The 24,176-nt window shown below is 44.2% G+C and overlaps 1 protein-coding gene across 1 annotated transcript in view; it reads right to left on the reverse strand.

Moving 5' to 3' along the window:
• Positions 1-11,144: 11,144 nt before the first annotated feature.
• Positions 11,145-24,176, reverse strand: part of LOC125460569 (ras-related protein Rab-7a) — a 41,483-nt gene continuing 28,451 nt past the window's right edge. Inside the window, exons 3-6 of the mRNA XM_048548155.2 lie at positions 19,636-19,762; positions 16,883-17,101; positions 15,349-15,477; positions 11,145-12,189 (exon numbers count right to left, since the gene is read on the reverse strand). Of these exons, the coding sequence (XP_048404112.1) occupies positions 12,094-12,189; positions 15,349-15,477; positions 16,883-17,101; positions 19,636-19,762 (571 nt within the window). The 3' untranslated portion in view covers positions 11,145-12,093. The remainder of the gene's footprint in view (positions 12,190-15,348; positions 15,478-16,882; positions 17,102-19,635; positions 19,763-24,176) is intronic.

Genomic DNA, 24,176 nt, shown 5'->3' on the forward strand with positions numbered 1-24,176 from the left:
CGCAGCTGCCTATTTATCCGCTCCGAGCGAACGTCAATGGGAACATCAACAGCCCGGGCCAAGAGCTGCGTTAACTTGTGCTTTTTGCACCGCCTTTCCAGCGGCTTCTGGGCCGCACCCCGGGCCGGTTGACCCCAGGTCCGGGCTAGGAAGTGACCCCAGACTCTTGCCTCTCGGGTGCACGGTCCCGGTAGCGCATCCGCAGCCGCCAAATGCCAGATATCCCGCAACACAGACCGGCTCCCCATGCACACCGAACACCCAGAGATAGGGGTAGTCACTTCCAGGGGAGTTATTGCAGCCACCCGGCGCTTGCATCCTCGTAAATGCAGGCCCGAGACATAAAGGAGAGGGTGCACCGTCCAACCGGCCCGGGTTTGGCACCTTTGGGCGCCTCGGGTGCCAAAATATTGTACTTTAATTTGTTGCAACTAACACAGTGCGCGCCCCCGAGCGGCCGCGCACGGAAAAGGCACAACTGATTTTTTTTGCTGGTGAATTATAATTTCACCGAAATCCGCGTCCAAAGAAAGGATACAAAAAATCCCAGCAAACCGGTTAAACAGCGATCATTTGCAAACAACGAGTCCGTCAGCATGACCATCATCTGCAAATGCAATTCACTCCCCCCGCCCTCGCCCGCTCCGGTCAAACAATTTTCACAAAAGTGATGCTCCTGGTCGTTGTAAAATATTTTCAAGTTTTGCAATCGACCCGTTTCCGCGCGAATCTTTAAATCAACCCCCTGGAAATCCGCGATCAGCCGGAAAAATACAAAACAAATGCAAGCTTGCTGCATTTTATTTCAGATAAGCGAATGTGTTCCGTCAAATTGCAATTGAAGCGGTGCTGGGAATGTGGTTTTAAACTTTTTTAAAATAATTTTTTAAAAAAGGATATTCTCTGAGTGGGCGAGAAACCAAATCGGTGAGATTTTTAAACTGAAACAAGTGGGAGTTGAAATGTTTTCGAATAATGAGATTGAACTCCTTCTTCGTTCCCAGTCTGATAAAGTTCTGATTTTTGAAATAGTAAAAACATAACGAAATTGCATTGTGTGAGATAGCAGCTGTCATTCCTCACAAGTTTCACTGATGCCAGGGCATGGAGCCTGTTGCAGTGATCATGGCTGATCCTTTCTGTGTGAAGTCATGCATTTCGTTAGCGGGAACCAAAAGGCAGATCATCATTTACAGTGATTCCAAAATAGTGCAGGGCTCTGGCTGATGTCGAGCATGAAACATTAAAACGTTAGTATGCAGGTGCTGCAAGTAATTAAGAAGGGAAATGGAATTTTGGCGTTTATTGCTGGGGGGGGGGGCGGGGTTCGGGGTTGGGATTTAAAAACTGGGAAGTTGTGAGACAACTGTACCGAATGTTGGTGAGGCTGCACCTGGATTATTGCGGGATTGGCAGTGGTCTGGATTATTGTGCACAGTTTGGGCCTTTGTGTTTAAGAAAGGTTTTACTGGGATTGGAGGCAGTTCAAAAGATTGATTCAAGCCTGAATCCTGGGCTGAAGGGGTTGACTCGTATTGTTTGTGAAGATTGAAGAGTGCACTTATTGAAATGTACCACATTCTGAGGGAGTTGTGAGAAATTTGAGGATGTGGTTAAAGAATAAGGGGACACTCATTTAAAATTGAGATGTGAGGGAGTTTCTTCTCAGAGAGTAGCAAATGGCTAGAAATTTCTACATCAATGTGTTGTGGAGGCTCAATCAGTGAAAGTATTTGAAGAGGGTTTTCAAGTTATGGGGGGTTTGTGGGATATTCTGAGCTGACACGAAAGAGATGTTAAGGCCTGGGGCAGATCAGCCATGATCTCATAGAATGGCAGGGGGGCAGAATGGCTTACTCCTGTTTCTTATATTCTCTGTTTCTTTCTTAAATATAGCCAGTGGCATAGTTTTCACTGCTGTCTGTGGTAGAGAATGCCACAGTCTCGCCATTCCGAGTGAAAACATTTCTCCTCATCGCAGTCTGAAATAGCCTATCCCTTTTCCTGAGATTGTGATCCCTTGTTCTAGGCCCTTGGCTGGTGGAAACAACCTCCCTGCAGCCTGGCTGTCCAACACTGTTGGAATTCTTTCCAGTTCAATGAGACTCCTCTGTCATTCTTCTAAACTCCAGAGAATAGAGTCCCAACCTGTTTAGCCTTTGTTCATAAGACAATCTCTTCTTACCAGGGATTATCCTGCTGAACCTTATCTGAATTGGGTCTGTGTTCACCGGAGTTTAGAAGAATGAGAGGTGATCTCATTGAAACAAGTTGGTTAAAGGGCTTGACAGGGTCAATGCTGAGAGGATGTTCCCCCTCATGGGAGAGTCTGGAACCAGAGGGCATAGCCTCATAATAAAGGGGCACCAGTTTAAAACTGAGATGAGGAGGAATTTCTTCTCTCCAAGGGTGTAAGTCTTTGGAACTCCTTGTCACAAAGAACTTGGGGGCAGAGTCCTTGTGTATATTTAAGGGTGAGATCAATAGATTCTTGATCATCAGGGAATCAAGGGGAATGGGGAAAAGGCGGGAAAGTGGAAGTGAGGAATGTTGAATCAGCCATGATCCAAGTGAATAGGCTTGAGGATCCAAACAGCTTACATCTGTTCCTACATCTTATGGACTTATGGTCAGTTGACCCAACATGTCCTCATATGACATATCTGCCATTCCAGGAATCAGTCTGGTGAATCTTCACTGCACTCCCTCTGGCAAGGATAGCTTTTCTTAGGTAGGAAAACCAAAACTGCACACAATATTCCATGTGTGGTCTCACCAAGTCTCTGTATAATCGCAGTAAAATAACCCTGCACCTGTACTCTTGGAGAACATGGGACAGTACAGAACAAAAACAGGCCCTTTGGCCATTATGTCTGAGCCAACCATGATGCCATTCTAAACTAATCTCATCTGCCTGCACATCGAACATATCCCTCTATTCCCTGCCCGCTCATGTATCTGTATAAATGTCACTTAAACATTGCTATTGCATCTGCTTCTACCGCATCTCCCGGCAGTGCATTCCAGGCATCTACCACCCTTGTGTAAAATACCGGCATCATATCTCCTTTAAAATTTCACCCTCTCCTTAAACCTATGCCCCTAGTATTTGACATTTCCACAGTGGGAAAAAGACTGAATATTGACACTATCCACACCTTTCTTAAATGTATACACTATCAGGTCATCCCTCAGCGACCGACACTCTAAAACAGTCCAAGATTATCCAACCTCTCTTCAGAGCTAATACACTTCAATCCAACCTGGCAAATCTCTTTTGAACACTCTCTACAGCCTCCTCACTCTACAGTGTGTTAACCAGGAATGCACACAATACTCCAAATGCAGCCTAACTAAAGTTTTATACAGTTGCAACGTGACTTTGTCAACTTTTATATTTAATGCCCGACCAATGAAGGCAAGTAAGTATGCCTTCTTTATCACCTTATTCACTTGTGTGACCACTTTCAGGGAGCTCTGTACATGTGCCCCAAGATCCCTCTGTAGATCAATGATCCTCACGATCCTGCCATTTACTATGTACTTTTCTCTTGCATTTCCCCTCCCAAAATGCACTACCTAATACTTGTCCAGATTAAACTCCATCTGCCATTCTTCTGTTTAACTTTCCAACTGATCCATATCCTTTGATAATCTTCCTCACTATCCACAACTCCACCAATTTTTGTATTGTGTGCAAACTTACAAATCAGACCACCTACATTTTTATCCACATCGTTTATATATATATTACAAACAGCAGAGATCCCAGCACTGATCTTTGGAACACCATTGGTCATAGACCTCCAGTCAGAAAACACACCCAGCACTACCCTCTGTCTTCTATGACCAAGCCAATTTGTGTCCAACTTATCAACTCACCTTGAATCCCATGTGACTTAATCTTCTGGACCAGCCTACCACGAGAGACCTTGTTAAATGCTTTAATAAAGTCCATGCAGACGACATCCACTGCCCGACCTCATCAATTATCTTTGTCACTGCTTCAAAAACCTCAATCAAATTTATGTGTCAGGACCTCCCAGCACAAACTTCCTCCCATTAATGTTTAATGTACCATTAGTTTTCCAAAGTGCTTGGTACAACTGTGTCGATGAACAGATATTAAAAGAATGACTTGCTGTAACACTATCATTTTCAAGTTGAAGGTTTACATGAATTTGCTACTTTTCACTCTTCCTGATTTTCGAAGTCCGCAGTTTGCAGACATTGTTTACAATTAAATTCTAGACCCATATCCCTGCCACGCATTGCATCAAATATAAAATTGTAGAATGGCTACCAGCAAAGAAAGAGGACATTCAGCCCATCATGATCATGCCAGATCGCTGCAGAGCCAGTTCAGAAAGTCCCATTTGCCAGCCCTTATTCTGCAGTCTACCATACCCCCCTTCACTCTGCCTCCACCATTTTCTCAAGTGAAAGATTGCACATCATAACTGCTTCCCTCTGGACCGTTGTTTCGTTAATGTGGCATTCATGATTTTACCAATTATTTTAGATCAGTTTCCTTACATTCTTGTTCAGTGCTACCTACTTTATCCAGACTCCCCACGATCCTGAACACATCTATCAAATCTCCCCTTAACCCTTTCTGTTTCAAGGAGTCAACCCCAAACTCTCTATCCATATCACATAGAAAGAGGTGTACCACACAGAAATACAGCCTTTGGTCTAACTTGCCCATCCCAACCAGATATCCTAAATTAATCTAGTCTTATTTGCCAGTATTTGGCCCATATCCCTCTAGACCCTTCCCATGTACCCAGGTACCCACCTAGGTCCCTTATAAATGGTGTAATTGTACCAGCCTCCACCACTTCCTCTGAAGTTTGTTCCATACACGCACCACCCACTGAGTAAAAAAGTTGCCCCTTAGGTCCCTTTTAAATCTCTTCCCTCTCACCTTAAACCTATGCCCTCTAGTTTTGGACCCTACTCTGGGGAAAAGACTTTAGCTATTTACCCTATCCATGCTCCTCATGATTTTATAAACATCGATAAGGTCACCCCCTCAGCCTCTGATGCTCCAGGGAAAATAGCCCCAGAGTATTCAGCCTCTCCCTGTCGCTCAAACCCTCCAAACCTGGCAAAATCCTTGTAAATCTTTTCTGACCCCTTTCAAGTTTCACAAGATCCTTCCTATAGTGGGGAGATCAGAAATGTACACAGTATTCCAAAACTGGCCTAAGGTTCTGTACAGCTGCAACATGATCTCCTGACTCCTGTTCTCAATGTGCTGACCAATAAAGATAAGCATAACAAACACCTCCTTCCGCCTGAAACGTCAGCTTTTCTGCTCCTCTGATGCTGCTTGACCTACTATGTTCATCCAGCTCTTACACCTTGTTACCTCCTTCACTACCCTGTCTAACTGTGACTCCACTTTTGAGAAACTATCAACCTGCAGTCCAAAGCCTCTTTGGCAACACTCCCCAGGACCTTAACATTAAGTGTGTAAGTCCTGCCCTGATTTGCCTTTGTAAAATACAGTACCACACATTTAACTCAATTAAACTCCATCTCCACACCTTGGCCTCTCGACCTGTCTGATCAAGGTGCCATTGTACTCTGAGATAACCTTCCTTGCTTTTTATCGCACTGCCAATTTTTGTGTCATCTGCAAGATTACTAACCATATCTCTGTATTCACATCCAAATCATTTGTATAAATGACAAAAAGCAGTGGACCCAGCTGTGATCCTTGTGGCACATCGCTGGTCACAGGCCTTCAATCCAAAAAGCAACCGACCACCACCACCCTGTCTCCTATCTTCGAGTCTGTTTTGTAACTAAATGGCTGGTACTCTGTATTCCATGTGATCTAACCTTGTTGAACGCCTTACTGAATTCCATATAGACTGTGTCCACTGCTCCACCTTCATCAAATCCTCATCATCACTTGGGGTTTTCATTTGACATTTTCCCCCCAATCCAATCTTTTGACATATTTCTTGCACCTTCTCGTTTCACACATTTTCCTATTAAAGCAAGATATATGTGGTTGGCATAAACAAGTTAGACCGAAAGGTCTGTTTCTGTGTTGGATGACTTTGCTTTCTCCCCTTTATTGATTCATGGGATGTGGGCATCACTGCCCTGGCAGCATTTGTAACCCATCCCTAATTTCCCAGAGGGTGGTTAAGAGTCAACCACATTGGTGTGGGTCTGGAGTCACATGTAGGCCAGAACAGGTAAGGAGGGCAGTTTCCTTCCCTAAAGGACATTAGTGAAGCAGATGGGTTTTTCCAGACAATTCATAATGGATTCTAGTAAAAGCCCACATTAAGCCAGCTGGAAACTGGAGGAGCAGCATCTCATATTCTGCCTTGAGAGCCTACAACCCAATGGCCTCAATGTGGACTTTACCAGTTTCAAAATCTCCTCACCCCCAACCTCATCCCATGAACAACCCTCCCTCTCATCACTGCTTCCTTGACTTGTCCATCTTCTCTCCCACTAACTGCTCCTCCTACCTCACTGACCAATCCTCACCATTGCCTACCTGCACTCACCTATCACCTACCTTTCCCAGCCCAAACCCACCCCCCCATTTCTGAAGAAATGGGTCCTGACCCAAAACATCAGTTTTCCTGTTCCTCTGATGCTGCCTATCCTGCTGCGTTCCTCCAGTTCCACACCTCTGACTCCAGCATCAGCAGTTCTTACTAGTTCTCCAGGTAGGAAGTGTTTTTTTTTGGAGGGAAGAAGGGGCTGTGGTTACTAAGATTGAGTAGATTTGTAGCTTGGGTTGGCTCACTGAGCTGGTTCATTAGAAATACATTTCATTACCCTGCTGTGTATCATCATCAGTGCAGCCTCCAATGAAATGTCTGCAAAATACGGACCAACTCAGCAAGCCAACAAGGGGTTGGTGGGGGCAGGTGGTGGTGTGGTGTTGGTGAAATGGACTAGGATGTCTGTTTGGCAATACTCCAGGGAGTTAACTATATGCCCTATCCTGGTTTGCATTTATCTGAAAAAACTCCACTTGCCTCTCCCTCAACTCATCTGAGCAAGATCCCATTGTAAATGGAGATCACTTTCTTCACTGTCCAATCTTTTGCATTAATGATAATGGGAACTGCAGATGCTGGAGAATCCGAGATAACAAAGTGTGGAGCTGGATGGACACAGCAGGCCAAGCGGCATCTCAGGAGCACAAAAGCTGATGTTTTGGGCCTAGACCCTTCTCAGAGAGGGGGAATGGGGTGAGGGTTCTGGAATAAATAGGGAGAGAGGGGGAAGCGGACCGAAGATAGAGAGAAAAGAAGATAGGTAGAGAGGAGAGTATAGGTGAGGAGGTAGGGAGGGGACAGGTCAAGGAGGCAGGATGAGGTGGTAGGTAGGAAATGGAGGTGCGGCTTGAGGTGGGAGGAAGGGATGAGTGAGAGAAAGAACAGGTTAGGGAGGCAGAGACAGGCTGGGCTGGTTTTGGGATGCAGTGGGGGGAGGAGACGAGCTGGGCTGGTTTTGTGATGCAGTGGGGGAAGGGGAAGAACTGGGCTGGTTTTGGGATGCAATGGGGGAAGGGGAGATTTTGAAGCTTGTGAAGTCCACATTGATACCATTAGGCTGCAGGGTTCCCAGGCGGAATACGAGTTGCTGTTCCTGCGCATCATTGTGGCACTGTAGGAGGCCCATGATGGACATGTTGTCTGAGGAATGGGAGGGGGGAGTTGAAATGGCTCGCGACTGGGAGGTGCAGTTGTTTGTTGCAAACCAAGTGGAGGTATTCTGCAAAGCGGTCCCTAAGCAACGTATCATCCTCCGACACTTTGGCCATCAACAATCCGACCCCATCACCCAAGCTATTTTTCCATCCCCACCCTTGTCTGCCTTCTGGAGAGACCACTCTCTCCACGACTCCCTTGTCCGCTCCACACTCCCCTCCAACCCCACCAGACCCGGCACCTTCCCCTGCAACCGCAGGAAGTGCTACACTTGGCCCCCACATCTCTTCCCTCACCCCTATCCCAGGCCCCAAGATGACCTTCCATATTAAGCAGATGTTCACCCGCACATCCGCCAATGTGGTATATTGTATCCATTGTGGCTTCCTCTATGTTGGGGAAACCAAGCGGCGGCTTGGGGACTGCTTTGCAGAACCCTCCGCTCGGTTCGCAACAAACAACTGCACTTCCCAGTCGCAAACCATTTCAACTCCCCCTCCCATTCCTCAGACGACATGTCCGTCATGGGCCTCCTGCAGTGCCACAATGATACCACCTGAAGGTTGCAGGAACAGCAACTCGTATTCCGCTTGGGAACCCTGCAGCCTAATGGTATCAACGTGGACTTCACAAGCTTCAAAATCTCCCCTTTCCCCACCGCATCCCAAAACCAACCCAGCTCGTCCCCTCCCCCCACTGCATCCCAAAACCGGCCCAGCCTGTCTCTGCTTCCCTAACCTGTTCTTCCCCTCACCCATCCCTTCCTCCCACCTCAAGCCGCACCTCCATTTCCTACCTACCACCTCATCCTGCCTCCTTGACCTGTCCATCTTCCCTGGACTGACCTATCCCCTCCCTACCTCCTCACCTATACTCTCCACTCTACCTATCTTCGCTCCATCTTCGGTCCGCCTCCCCCTCTCTCCCTATTTATTCCAGTTCCCTCTCCGATGAAGGGTCGAAGGTTTTAGGCCCGAAACGTCAGCTTTTGTGCTCCTGAGATGCTGCTTGGCCTGCTGTGTTCATCCAGCTCCACACTGTTAGACCCAGCATTAATCCTTGTGGCAGTGCTGGAAACAGGCCTCCAGTCTATGAAACAAAACCCTACCAAGGCCCTCTGCCACGTCGAACCAATTTTGTATCCTACCCCCAGCTCCCTTTCAATTCCACAGGACCTAACCAGTCTACCATACAGAATCTCAAGTGCTTTAAAGTCTACAGACATCTATCACTGCCTTTTTCTTGTCCAGTTTGCAAATACCAAACTTGTTCCAGAGAGTTTCCTACGCACAAAGCCACAATGACAATCCCTAATCAGTCCTTACTTACCTTTCCACAGAGGTGTAATCCTATCCCTCAAACACCTCCAAAACTTACCTACCACTGATTTCAGGTTCACCAGTCCGCAATTCTCCAGCTTTTATTTACCTTTAAAAAGGAATGGCATCACATTAGCTACCCTCCAGTCTTCTGGCACCCCCACCCAAAGCTGGTGATAAATCTCAGCAAGAGGTCCCAAAAAAAAACTCTTGATCTTTCCTCAAAACTCTGGAGACACCCGATCAGGTCCAAGGGATTTATGGTAGTCTCAAAGTTACATCACCTCAAAAAGGGGCAGCAAGACATCATTTTTACCTCAAGTTCCCTAGCTTTAACATTCTTTGCTACACAGTTAAAAAGGTGAATGGAAATATTTTAGTATCTCACCCATTTCCCTGTAGTTCCATATAGAAAGGTCAACACAGCCATCCAAGAGGCCCTATTCTTGCCCTGTAGTTGTAGGGCTAAAGGATTCCAAAAGAATCCTATTCACCAAAACTGTCTCCTTTACCACCCTCCTGATCCTGATTTCCCTCATATTCCTATTGTCCTTGTAATGCTCCAGTAATTCACTTGATCCCAACTGTCTATGTCTGACATACCTCCATTTTCTTGAACCTCAACTTCGAGACAGGCAGGAATTCCCTACACCTACCAGCCTTGTCCTTCACCTTAACAGGAAGTTACTGTCACCAGAATCATTTTTGAAGGTCTCCCACTTTCCAACCATCCCTTTAAAATTGAGGCAGTTTGTGGGTGAAGTATTAGATAGGAACTATTGAAATAAGGCCAATTGTGTTTAATTTTAATTAGTCAGCATTGGCAGTCAAAGTGGCTAGAACTGACATAGTTTGACTATTTGCCCCAAATTACCCCCCTGTTGCCTTCAGTCACTTGCCCTGCCTTATTGCCCCAAGATAGAGGTGGCTTTTTCCTCCTCTACTACAGACTTCCAGATATTGATTTTCTTGTACACTCAAGATCCTCTGTATCCAAGCTCAAGATTTGTGTCCCCATCATAAAGATGATCTCCTTTAGTGCCACCCATGAAATATCCAGGCATTCTCCCCAATATGCCCCTGTAAAACTGCAAGTGTTACTTTAAACCAAGAACACCACTCCTCCCCTTGCCCTTGGCAGCATCAATACACCAGAACAGAGCTGCTGGTCAATCCTGTCTTTTAGGGAGGTTTTGTAATAGCCATGACACTTTATTCCAGTGCTCCCAACTATGGGGTGAAGTTCATCCACCAGGCATCTTGTATTAGAAATGCAGTTCAGTTTCAGTCTTACCCCTCTGCTGTTCCACTGCCTTGGACATTTAGCTGGCTTCCCTTTTCTACTGTACCAGCCTCAACTATTTTCCCCACCAGCTCTTTTAGGCCCCACATGTCCCATTAGTTTAAAGCCTTCCAAACAGCATTAGCAAGTCTCCCACCAGTGTATTAGCTCCCTTCCAATTCTGATACAACCCATTCTTTAATCACTTAGCCCCAACAAGATCCAAATGGTTGAACTCCAAATGGTCGCACCCAAAACCCTAGCTCCTTAAGCAGGGCAGATGAAGGCCTAGCTTCCTATTCCTACCCCCGGCCATGTGCTACTGGGTAATCTAGACATTACTAGCCTCAAAGACAAACCTCCTGCCCGAATGAATACTTTCTGCCTGTCATTAGTACTAGTGTACAGCCACCTTCCCTGATCATTCCTTTTTAAAAAAGGGAAGAGGGCAAGTTGAGCCCATGTGGCCTGGATCAAGAGGTTGCTTGCTGGAGAAGGTTATATGCAACACCTGAGGCAGATGTTAGCAAAGATGGTGATCATGAGGTCAGATTGCCCAAACATTAAAGTGGCCTTGCTCAAGTGACCCTTGTAGCTAGCTAACAGCTGGTAAAACTCAACTGAAATTGCCTGCAACTTGAATTCTATAAGAGAGTCAATGCTTTTTTCCCCCCAGTGTGCAAACTAGCATGGGTCTTCAGTTACTCCAAACAGAAGTGAAAAAACAGAAGGAAGGGTAGCTAATAATGGGAAGAATCCCAGATAGGCAAAACCTTCAGTTGAGTTGAAAACTGTCTGGATGAAGCAAATAGACCAAAAACCCAACATATCTGGAGACAAAGAATGAAACAAAGTCACTCCTGTTCTATTTATTGGCAATATCCTCATGATTACAGAGATTTGTCCCATTTTCTAGAATGTGAACCTTTAAGTAGTAGATGGAAGTGTAATTTAAAGCTAAGAAGCAAGACTAGCAACTTTGGCAAACAGTCACTAGTACCAGACATGAAGTCTGTTCTGAAGTAACTTCATGTTACTAATCTTTTCCATGGGTAGCTGCAGGCAAAACAAGGTGACTTTAATACTGATTTTTGCATACAGTACTTCAAAGCATAAGTAAAAAAAATCAACTTAAGAACACTTAAACTGAAAACCCAGATGCAAAGATTAAGCAATTGATGAATTTTGTGGAATATTGGACCAAAGTCATTTACTTTTAATTGCCAATAAGTATGGACTGGTCATACCATCTCCCAAGAATTGCTGGTGCCCATTTAGCATTTTATTTCCTTGTCCCAAGATCTAAATCAGTTCAAACTAAAACAGTTTCAACAAGCTTCCCCATGAGCTTGGGGGGGGGGCGCAATGTGCAACACTAAATACAGAGCAGATGAGGAACAGGGTGAACATAATCCACAGCAAAAAGCTTTCCCTCAAATTATCTCCAACAACAGTTCAAAAAGTGGGCTTTGAAGATTTGGGAAAGAGCACTGGTCATTTCCAGTTCTTACCTTTTAGACAGAACAGACTTTAAAAATCATTTAATTATTCATTTTACAGTACAATTGTAAAACATGGGTCTTCAAACAATAAACTTTGTTCCGTATACATTAGTTTCCTTCCAATGTTACTACCAGTTATACAACAGCTCTGCTAATGAGATGCAACTCCTCCTTGTGCACAAAAGGGCACTATGTAATGTGCATGAAGGAATCTTGGCTTGTGGTCGAAGGAAGGGGAAAGGGCAGGGTGAGGACTGGTGTCAAGGCCTGATTTGAGGAAACTTTCCCACCCACACTCAGCAGCTGCAGCTCTCTGCTGAAGTCTTTGCTCGGTCGTTCTTGTCTAGTTTGATTGGTTCTGGAAATTCATTGTAGAGTTCCACTTCAGTTTCCTAGGAAAAATTAAATTGTGGTTTAGACTACATATTTGAAATTTTCTATAGCTAGTTTGAAGAACCTATGGAATAAAAACCTAAATTGGTGTCACTTAATATGCACAAGAACACCACCACAATTCAGAAGTATCTATAGTTCCAGGAGTCAAAAGCTTGGGTAGTAAAAGAAACCAAGCCCTGCTGAATGCCTGCTTTATTATGCAAAAGCAGGCATTGTATAATGAAGTGTGAGGCTGGATGAACACAGCAGGCCAAGCAGCATCTCAGGAGCACAAAAGCTGACGTTTCGGGCCTAGACCCTTCATCAGAGGGTCTAGGCCCGAAACGTCAGCTTTTGTGCTCCTGAGATGCTGCTTGGCCTGCTGTGTTCATCCAGCCTCACATTTTATTATCTTGGAATCTCCAGCATCTGCAGTTCCCATTATCTGATTGTATAATGAATGCCAGTGGAAGTTTGATAGGCAAAGTCACATCAAATCTGATGCTACTGGGATCAGATGATAAGTCTTGTGCCATTTCCCACCTGACATGAGCTACTGGGGATATAATGATAGATGTTGGAATTTAAACAAGGTTTCCCCAACTGGGATGCTCAAAAACCAAACTCCAATCGTGATCAGGGGCAGCGGACAGCAGTCTTACAGTGGAGACTCTGCTCAGTAGACGTTTTCTCCCCATGACACCCAGTTGGGCAGTTTTAAACTGTCGTTGAGATTCTCTTGAGTACAAGGGGCAGCTCACGCAAGGTCTGGAATGGGAGACAGAAGCAGTACTTCCAAGATGCTATGGTGAGTGCTGGGATCAATGCAGTGCAGTCATCTCCATATAAAGTTTAGCTCCAGAGCTGCTGGTGTCTTCAAACCGCTTCTTTCCCCACCTTGCAGAGTGCTGTTCAATAGCTCTTGTTCCTCTACCAATTTCAATCAAAAATCCAAAAAAGTCACAGAACAGGTTGGGAAAGACTGGAATAAGTCAACTCCCAAGTGGAAAGACTCTAGACAAGCAGCTGTTGCCGTTAGTGACTCAAAGGAATGGCTACAGCAGTGGTTACTAGTACTAGGAAATAAGGGCAAAGGTTTTATTGACAAAACAGCACCAAAATGGACAAAAAAGCAGGGGAGGGGGCACAGAGATACTTTGAGTATGTTAAATGGTTGGGGGGAAATCATGTGGCCTCCTCAGCTATAATGTTACTTTGATGCAGGAAATCAAACACTGGAAGAAAACCAAGTACTTAGTCTACACTTTTCCCAGCGTTTGCTCAAAGCATTGAGGACAAAGGTGGTTTTTTTTGCAGGGTGTAGGAGGCAGACACACAGGGTGGTGGACAAGAGTTGGTGTATAAATAGGGAAAGTACCAGAGGACAAAGTGCATAGACCAGTGACAAGTGCTTATTATCCTGTGAAGCCTCAATTCTGGAAGCGAATCAGGGCCCATTTGAAGGAGACTTGTCAGGGAGGACAAAAACCAAGTTGTTTGTTCCCCCTTTCTTGCTATAAGATGCATCTTTCACATCAGTTGTAAAACTCAAACTATTGATCTGCCTTTTTTAAAAAGGCAAGCCAGACATCAGTGGTGGGCAAGCTGTTGGAAGGAATTCTGAGAAACAGGATTTACATGTATTTGGAAAGGCAAGGATTGATTAGGGATATCAAACACTGCATGGAAAAAATTGACTAGAGATCAAAGAGGATTGATAAAGGGCAGAGTGGTGGATATGATCTACATGCACTTCACTAAGGTGCTCAAGGTTCTTCAGTAAACTTGTCAGCAAGATTGAATCACATGGACAGAACTGGCTATTTATAGCTACAGAACTGGCTTAAAAAGTAGGGGGACAAGAGAGGGGTGCTTTTCAGACTAAAAAGCTCTGACCCAAAAAAAGTGTGCCAGATCAGTGATAGATTCACTGTCTTAAGTGAACACTTAGTTTGCAGATGACACCAAAATTGGTGGCATTATGGACAGTGAAGAGGTTACCCAAGTAGAGCAGGATCTTGATCAGATGGGGCACAAGGAGTGGTGAATAGATATTAATTCGGATAAAGATGTGCTGCATTTTGGAAGGGCCGGTCTTATACACTTAATGACAATGTTGCTAGATGGAGTGTTGCTGAACAAAGATCTTGCAGATCAGGTTCAAGGTCCTTGAACATGGAGTGCCAGGTAGATAAGGTAACAAAAGGCAGTGTTTGGCAAGATTGCCTTCAGTAGAAGGTGCACTGTAAGAGTTGGGAGGCCATGTTATGGCTGTATGGGACACAGCATCCTAAAGAGGAGGGAGACCAGAATTGCAGGGATACTAGAAAACATTCAGTAAAGATTAAGGATGTTGCCAGGGTTGGAGGATTGGAGCTAAAGAGGGAGGGTGAATAGGCTGGGGCCATTTTCCCTGGAGTGTCAAGGGCTGATAAAGGTTTATACAATGAGGGGGAAACGGATAGGGTACATGGGAAAGGTCTTCTCCCCAGGGGAATCTAAACAGGACATCTAGGTTTAAAGGTAGGGAAGAAACTCTCTACCTCTCCACCCCTCCCCTAACTCATGCAAAGGGTGGTACACATGAAGCAAGCTGCCAGGAGTGGTGGTGGTGGAGGGTGGTACACAATTACAACATCTCATGTACCCATCCAGATGCCTCAAGGAGTTGAGAATGTAGGCCAAGTGGGACTAGAGATTTATACAGGATCTCTGGTCAGCATGGACAAATTGGTCTGGAGGGCCTATTTGTGTTGTGTATCTGACAGTGAGCAAAACAAGATAGTAAGAACATCATAACACAGCAAAGGGGAGAAAGAGTTTGAAGAGAACACGCCAGTGAAATGGCTTAGTCCAATTCTTAGCTTTCTGCAGTGTTTCAGGGTGAAACTGATGTCTGTCAATTATCTCATGGAATTAGCTGTTTAACTGATTTGGTGCCAATTAGTCAACCCAGCCCTGGTGTTAGGACAGAAAGCCAGGAATTGGGGGGGGTGCATACAAGGGAAAAGGAGAAGCCAACCCCAATCCCTGCAGAGAAGTGGTCAAAACCAACAGTTTTGGAATGAGATCCTCTTCAAAACTGTGCCTTTAAGTACCTAATGTCATGAGGATTACAGTGCTGACCAGAAGTCTGAACATATAGTATGCAACTAGTTTCAAAGAACAGACTATACCTGTTTAAGTGCATTCCGTGCAATTGTTTGAAAAGCCTGTTCCACATTTATTGCCTCCTTTGCACTGGTTTCAAAATATGGGATATTATTTTTGCTCTGACACCATGCCTGTGCTCTTTTTGCAGTGACCTGAAGGAGGGAAGAGACAAAGACAACAAATTAGCAGAGTGAGTTCCTGTAGCATCTATTTAGTGTAGGTATATCTGGACAGAGCTACACAATCCTAGTCCCCACTGGAAGGCAGAGTTTTAATTTTGGATGCAAGTTTGTATGTGCCTTAGTTGGCTTCAAGTGGGAGGTTCATGCTTAGTGTTCAATTTGATTCTAGGATCTCAAAGAAAGGCTTTCACTCCTAATGCAACATTCAGGGAATATTGCACTGGGGTCCAGGATGGGCCATATACTCAGGTGCTACCAAGTCTGTTTTGACTCAAGCATTGCATGGTGCAGTTTAATAGTATTGTGTTGAGACCAATATTTACCTTGAGAGCAGATCAGATTAATACACCTAATGATTTCCTTCAATAGGTAATTAAACTTTAGTTCACTTGTCAAGTGAATCATGAAACCACTGCACAAAATGCAAATCTTAAAGTGACATTGTTCATGATACATCAGGCTAGACTCCTAATTTAAAGGTAAACAACAGAACTCAGACATTAGGAATTATGGTGTCCAAGCAAGTGATTTCCTTGCTTATCTTAAAAAATTCTAGGCAAGTGCTGTCTATTATAGAGCAGTTTAGTGTCATCTAACATTTATTTGATGCTCAGTTAACCAACTCAAAGCACGTGGTTTCTCTTGCTACTGGAGAGGTGTGCTTGTACAGCTAGATCTTCTAGAATCGAAGCCTCCCAATATATAGGTGAAAGTAGGCAGAACAAGTTATCTGAAGCAAGTAACTACAAATCCCATCAAGGCAGTTGACAATTTTAATACTGTTGTTAAGTGGTCATTAGGCTCCCAGTCAAATAATTTCAGCTAGAATAACCACATTGATAACTTTCCTTCCTGAAGGATTCTGAAAGTTTGGCTGTGACCCCAGTTTCACACTGCCTTATTCTAGTGTATTGGCTGGATGGGCAACAATACCAGCACAGGATTAACACTTCCTGCTCACAAGTGGAAGGCTTTTACAAGTATACTAGACAGAAATAAACTGCAGATGCTGGAAATCTAAAAATAAAAGAATGGAGAAGTTGTAGATCTACCTGCATGTGTGGTAACAAAGCAGAGTTACCATCAGGTCCAAATAACTCTTCAGAAAAGTCAGAACTAGGCCCTAAACATTAATTTATTTTCTTCCCTTCAAAAGCTGCCAAACCTGTTGTGTGTTGAGCAATTTAAAGTAGAAATTCTCTTCAGGTTGCTGAGGCCAGCTTGTTGTCTGGTGTTGAGGAATCACAGGATTTAGTGGTAAGTTTCAGCACTAAGCTATGACATGGCACAAGGGAACCAAAGCACCAAGAAATTCAGACTTGCAACTTGCACACAGAAAGGTGCACGCACAAAATACACCACAGGCTATACATACTTGTCGGTTTTCCAAGTCAATCTTGTTTCCAAGGACAACAAAAGGAAAGTTTTCTGGATCTCGTGGACTAGCTTGAATGAGAAACTCATCCCTCCAGCTGTCAAGTGTTTTGAATGTATTGGGTGCTGTTACATCAAAGACCAGCACACAGCAGTCAGCTCCTCTGTAGAATGCTACACCCAGTGACTGAAACCGCTCTTGTCCAGCTGTATCCCAGATCTTTAAAAAAGGACAAGAAACAGTTTCAAAATTTAGACAACAGCACCCCCCCCCCCCCCCCCCCAACCCCAGAGGGGTGCTTGGAACCATAACATGTGTAAACAAACAGTTCTGGAAAGTATTTATGCCAGGTATTCATTCTAGTTGTGATCTTCCAACTGCCAAAAATCTTAATTGGAGGCCTTATGCAACTCAGTACTGAAGCAGAGTTTAAATACTTACCAAACATCAAGTATGGACTTCCATTCTTTATAAAAAGTGAAACCAGAAAATCTTGATTCCAGTCTAGTCAATAATGTTATGGGTATTTAACACAGGATAATGCTGTCGCAAAGCAGGTTTAAATCCAACGATGGAATTTATATTTAAATTCAAGTGACCTTGAAGGCAAGTATGTGATCACATGACTGTTGGACAAATCCACCTGGCTCATTTGAGCCTGTGCAGGGAGTAAATCTACCATCTTTACTTGCTTGGCATGGAGAACTAAGCCCATTCGAGTGAAATAGAAAGTCACTCAATTCAAGGGTAGTTATAGGCAGCATAGTGGCCTTGCCAGTGACATCCATTTCTAATGAAGTCAGCTGTGGTAGACAAACATCTGTAAACTCACAGGGGCTGTTGATATGCACACTTCTCTTGTAGTACAAGTCATGCCTGGAAGGTGCTATTTAGAGACTTGGCAAGTCACTTACAGGATGTTAGATTCTTAATCACTTTCAGAAATGAGCAGCTGTTGAAGGTAGTGATGTACGCCAAAAGAAATGCTTTGCCCTGGCTAGAAACACCAAGCTGCACATGTTGCTGGAACTGCATCCATCTAGGCAAAATGAGTGTATGCCATTACCCAGCCTGCCTTCTGGCCAAAGTTCCTAGTTTGTACAGGTAGTTCTCAACTACAGCTACCTAGTCAATTTGTGACCCATGGCATCCCTGGGTGATCACAACAGTGGGCTATTCAGGGATGGTTATGCCATTGAATGAAGTGGGGAGGTACCATGAGAGAAAGTAAATTCTGTTCTACAGATCAGCCCAAGGCTACATGTTTTAGATTTTGCTGCATATGGACTTAATGCTGGCCTTGGGACAGCTGTCCTGGAACCAAGGCGGCTGACCAGGAGCAACAGCCATCTTCCCTCAGGGTTAAAAACCAAGGCAGCTGCAGATGCTGTAAGTCAGGAACAAAACAAAGTTGCTCAAAAAAGGCCCAACAGGTCTGGCAGCATTTATGTAGGAAAAAAGTTAATGTTTTGGGTCCAGTGACCCTTCCTCAGAGTGGTCACAAGGATCAAACATGTTAACTTTTCCTTCATATGCTGCCAAACCTGCTTGGCTGTGCTAGCCAATGTTGTTCCTTCAGGATTATACGGCTAGTCAGACCAGTTTGGATTGGACCTGCTTTAAGCAGCTTTTCCATGTCACAGATGCCAGTATTGCACATTTAAGTCAACCTGTTGCAATGCAGTTATATCTGGAGCACAGTTCAGTACTATTGCCAGAAGGTGGGCCTTATGATATGGTTCACACAACACATGTTCAGCATTTCTTCAGTATCTAGGATTAGATGCACAATGTCAGTCAAGAGTGATGAGTAGGTTATTCATTGCTACACCATTCAATAAGATCAGGTGATTTAACATTAGGCCTTTTGTTTAACTCCCTTAAGCTAAGCTTTTGCTTTTTTCCCCCTAATTTACTGTTGCTTCTGGAATTTTCCCAGCTATTTCAAGGCAGCTTCAAAATAAGACACGCTCGATCCATATTATGCAGCCCATTTGCCAAATTTGTGGACTCCATCCTCAACAGGTTGCCTTGTTTGCAGTTTACTTTCTTACTCAAGTAAGGATTTGGTCCTTTCATCCAAGTCCTTAAAACAAAGGCCAAATATTGGAAGCTTAAGGACTGATCCCTGTGGCCCTCTTAAATCACAAGTATGACTTGTCTGCAAGCTGGTCTTTTGTCTACACTTATCCCTAGACGATTTGTACCTCTTTCCTCCCCACCTCCCTCAAAGAGGTGGTGTCGACTGGCTCCCTTTTATTTGCACCTGTTACAAGATGTGTTTACAAAATCATGTTAAACATGTTTAGTTAACAACAACCTGCCACCACCTCCAGTGATTTTTTTTTTAAAAAGTGGCAAATTAACCAACATCTGGCCTTTTGCTTTTCTGGGGGCAAATTTAGATGCATTCTAATCCCACCACATCCCAACTTCACTACAGGAGGCAGGCCATCACTTCCAGGAGACTGGTCAGCTTTCAGTTTTTTTTAAAAAAGCTTGCTGTGAAAATTCTCACTTCCCCTGCCTTGAAGCTTAGCTATTTAAAAGAAAGCATCCCAAGAGGAATTGGGTCTGTCATGTAACATTTCTCAATATGTATTTCCCACTAGCCTCCAGGGAAAGAGTGATCACCAGCTACACCTTGCACACCAACCAACACCCCCCCCCCCCCCATAAAAACAAGTTTGAACAGCCATTTCTAGTTTGCTTTACAGTTAGAAAAAAGTAAAGTAAATTTGGTTTAGCATTACCTGCATTGTCACCAAACGATCATCCACCATCACTTCTTTTGTGAGAAAGTCTGCTCCTATTGTTGCCTTGTACTGGTTACTGAATTTTTTGTTTACATACTGGTTCATCAAGGAGGTTTTCCCTACCCTGGAAAAAAAGTTGATGCCAATGAAGTATTGAATTTCCTTCAAGTTCAGCTAACTCCTGCTAGAGTCAATAGGTACAGCTTGTAATAATGGACATCTTTTGCAGCAAGTTTACCCTGAGTAGAGAATTCTGGTAATGAGTTGACCTATTGATCTTAAGCTGGCCTGTTCAAACCAAAGTCAGCACCCCCACATGCCATGTATAAAACCAGTTATACACAAATTGCAACAAATCTTGATTTGCATTAATTTAACAAGCATTTTTGCAGCAAAAATAGGCACAAAGATTTGGTTTTTGTGCAACAAGTCCATGCCAGCATTTATATTATACTCCAGTATCTGGCAGGAAAGGGAAGTATGGCCATTCTTCACTTTGCCCACTCAATTTACTACTTTCTCACCAAGCCTTTCCAAATTTCCTACTTTAGTTTGGAAAGGTCACCAATAATAGCTTCAATAAAGACAGTGACAATTGTCTTTTCAGCACAAAGCCATATATGAGTGCCTTGATTCTCAAAAAAGTGGTTTAACTAAGCCACAAATACAAACAGTAAGGCACAGGTATTTGAAGTGTCATTGGTCTATGGAGTAGGGTTTGAACAAACTTGGCCTGTACCAGAGTACAAAAACCAGCAACTAAATACATTCCCTGGCTGAGATACTAGTAGGGTATTTAGAACAAGTGAATGTATTTTTAAATTAGATGGGAATGCACACAATTGTGGTGCAAGATAGACTAAGTCTCTTTACAACAACTTAGTCTGTAGCTGACATTAAACCTAAACTTGAATTCTGTAGTGGCCAACTTCAAGTTGGCGTTTTAAGCCAGTGAACAAACAGCTAAACAGGATCTTCACTGCCTAAATGTGAAGGCACTTAGGCAATATGACTGCCTACTTTGAGCTACATAGGACTGGAACCAAGCAATTAAGGAAATTGAAAGCAATGAATAGTAGCGTATCAGAGATAATGGGAACTGCAGATGCTGGAGATTCCAAGATAATAAAATGTGAGGCTGGATGAACACAGCAGGCCAAGCAGCATCTCAGGAGCACAAAAGCTGACGTTTCAGGCCTAGACCCTTCATCAGAGAGGGGGATGGGGGAGGGAACTGGAATAAATAGGGAGAGAGGGGGAGGCGGACCGAAGATGGAGAGTAAAGAAGATAGGTGGAGAGGGTGTAGGTGGGGAGGTAGGGAGGGGATAGGTCAGTCCAGGGAAGACGGACAGGTCAAGGAGGTGGGATGAGGTTAGTAGGTAGCTGGGGGTGTGGCTTGGGGTGGGAGGAAGGGATGGGTGAGAGGAAGAACCGGTTAGGGAGGCAGAGACAGGTTGGAGGCAGAGACAGGTTGGACTGGTTTTGGGATGCAGTGGGTGGGGGGGTGGGGGGGAGGAGAAGAGCTGGGCTGGTTGTGTGGTGCAGTGGGGGGGAGGGGATGAACTGGGCTGGTTTAGGGATGCAGTGGGGGAAGGGGAGATTTTGAAACTGGTGAAGTCCACATTGATACCATATGGCTGCAGGGTTCCCAGGCAGAATATGAGTTGCTGTTCCTGCAACCTTCGGGTGGCATCATTGTGGCAGTGCAGGAGGCCCATGATGGACATGTCATCAAGAGAATGGGAGGGGGAGTAGCGTATGGTTGTTTTTCTTAAAAAGAGTTTTGGGAATAGATTCACTACTACTGATTAGTAACACATGGTAGCAGAGACTATATTGAACAGGAGAGAATAACTTTGGCAGTGACCAACACCTAAAGTTTACACATGAATAGGAAGGAAGGGAACACAGAGGGATACATTAAGTGAAGGCAGTTTTAGTATGAGTGCAAGATGTCAGCACAGGCTTGGATGGCCAATGGGCCTGTTCCTATGTTGTATTGTTGTGTAGAGTATGCATTGAGCTTTGGCATACAAGCTATGTAGTCAATTTTTTGGTGGGGTTGTGGGGTGGAGGGTAGACCTTGGTTCTTTTGTAATAGGAGGCACTTGCATCTTAGGGTTGGGCTGCTTATTGTGGTCAGTGGTAAGGCAAGGAAGGGAAACCAAGAGCAGCCTCAACCAATTGTTGAACAGATCTCAGGTTCTTGTGGCTTGTCTGTTTAGATGTGGTCTGGAAGGTGACCAAGCCAATCATGACATGGAAAACCAAGAGGTAACACAGTTAGAAGACAGTATAGTTAGGGAAGCTGACAATGTTCTTTGTCAAGAGTGCAGGTCCAGCAGGCTTTATTGTATCCTAGTTCCAGGACATTTGCTGAGGGCTGAAGAACTTGCTGTGTTAAGGAGAGGATCCATGTAGTGAGTGACATGGGCAGGACAAGAGGCAATCAGCATAGTAACTAGATGCCAATTAAATCACACCTTGTAGATCTGCATTAATGAACTGTAAAAATTGATCAGGGCATCAGGAGACAAGTTAGAGGCTCAGACTGCAGTGGGAGAAGTGGGTTGTGGTTTCATTTCCACCCAAACCTTCCAGGACTGGTGGTCTTGCCAACTGTATAAGTAGTGAATAAAGACTATTTTAATTCAAAAAATTAGGTGGAGGTAGGGGATAAAGTTTGGGGCTGGTAAAAGAGAAGGCCAAAGAGAAAGGAGTATTAATCCTAGAGTCAAACACTAGAGGAATTTAGAGAGTGAAAAAGGTTCACAGTACAAAGAATTGAGAATGCCAGTATGATTGGGTAGCCATTACAGACAGCTACAAGAATCAAATGTGGGACATGAGCTTGATCTGACAGTGACCAGATACTAGGAAAGAGATGACATGATGGCCACCCTTCTGTAATAAAACTGTTCAGGTAGAAGTGAAAGTGACAACCATGAGAACTGCAGATGCTGTAAGTCATGAAAAAAGGAAGTTGCTAGAAAAGCTCAGCAGGTCTGGCAGCATCTAACTACTTTTGTTTTTTGTTCAATGTTTCAGATCTGGTGACCCTTCCTCAAATGTAGCCAGGGAAATATCAGTTTGTACTAAGATTGGGGAGGTGGTAATATAGGATAAAAGATAAGGCCAAAGCAAGAGATGAACAACTGGGTAGACAAGAGAGATATAGATCTGGCTTTGAGGGTGAATAGCTGTTAGCCACCAACAGTCCCTATTAACAGGTAATATGCAACAGCAGAATGAGGAAAACAAGGCCTTGTGTGCAGGGGTAGAGGGCAAGAACATGGAGTGTTTAGGCCCTGAAATTGAACTCTACAGTGATCCCAGAGCATAGCTTGCAATGATCTTTGCTGGAACACTGACAAGCCAGAGAAATCACCACAGGGTGGTGCATTGAACCAACAAGCAAAATGGAAGCTCAGGATCTTGATGCAGACAGAACCTGGTGCTCTACAAACTAAACAAACAAAGTCACCCAATCTATGCAGAAAACAAAAGGGTAACTTCAACATAACCAGTTAAAGAGATAATGCAGCTGTCAAATAGGACCAGACAAGCAATAACTTGCTCACTGACTGTCTGGCCCTGGCAGAACCCAAATATTCAGCTCTTATTTCAATATACAGCCTCAGTTCAAACTTGGACAATAACTGCTCTTGGCATCAAGATTGCTGTTGCCAGTCTATGGCAGGGACTGGCATTTTGCTGGGATCTATGGGAATGGGGCATAAGAGGGAGAGAATTCTACTGGTTGGAGCCACATAAGGAGATGTCTGTGGTTGCTAGACAGTTCTCAGCTCTAGGAAAACTCTGGAGCTCCTCAGGGTACACAGTTCTAGACCCAACCTTCCGATGCAATGAAGGCCCAGTGTTGTGGTCAGGAGTACAAATGGTCACTGACTAAAAATTCAGCACCATCATTTCAGCTGAGAATCCATGCCCAAATGCACTGACACCTGGATAGTATTCCATTTGAGCTTACAAGTGACAACATTTATGCCCAGAGTGCTGGACAATGACCACTTGCAGCAAGAATCTAGCCATCACCCAGGGATCTTCCCACTTAAGATCTGGGGAGGCAGGGAAAGGGAAGGACTACTGACCAAAAACTTAACTGGACTGGTCATAAAGATGCTGTGGCCCCAAGGACAGGTAGGGGCTGGAAATACTCAACTACCTCGATCAATTAGACCAGTGGTCTGAGTAGCAGATGAAAGTTAATTTGAACAAACAAGGTGTCACATTTGCAAAATGCAAGGGATAGAACATACAGTTAATGGTCAGGCCCTGGTGGTGTTAGAAAATTGAGACTAGGGGTTTAAATACATAAATTTGAGATTTGTATCAGAGGAAGACAGGGTCTGTTTATGCCATGCATCTCTAGTACAACTTGTCTATGTTGGCCAGACATGCTATCTTAGTCCCATATTCCTCCAAACCCTTATTTTCATATAACCATCTAGATGGCTTTTTAAAAAGTCAGTTATACCAACCTCACCACTTCATGGTTCCTTCCATCACACCCTCA

This window comes from Stegostoma tigrinum, chromosome 11 (genome assembly GCF_030684315.1).
Source record: "Stegostoma tigrinum isolate sSteTig4 chromosome 11, sSteTig4.hap1, whole genome shotgun sequence".
NCBI lineage: Eukaryota > Metazoa > Chordata > Chondrichthyes > Orectolobiformes > Stegostomatidae > Stegostoma > Stegostoma tigrinum.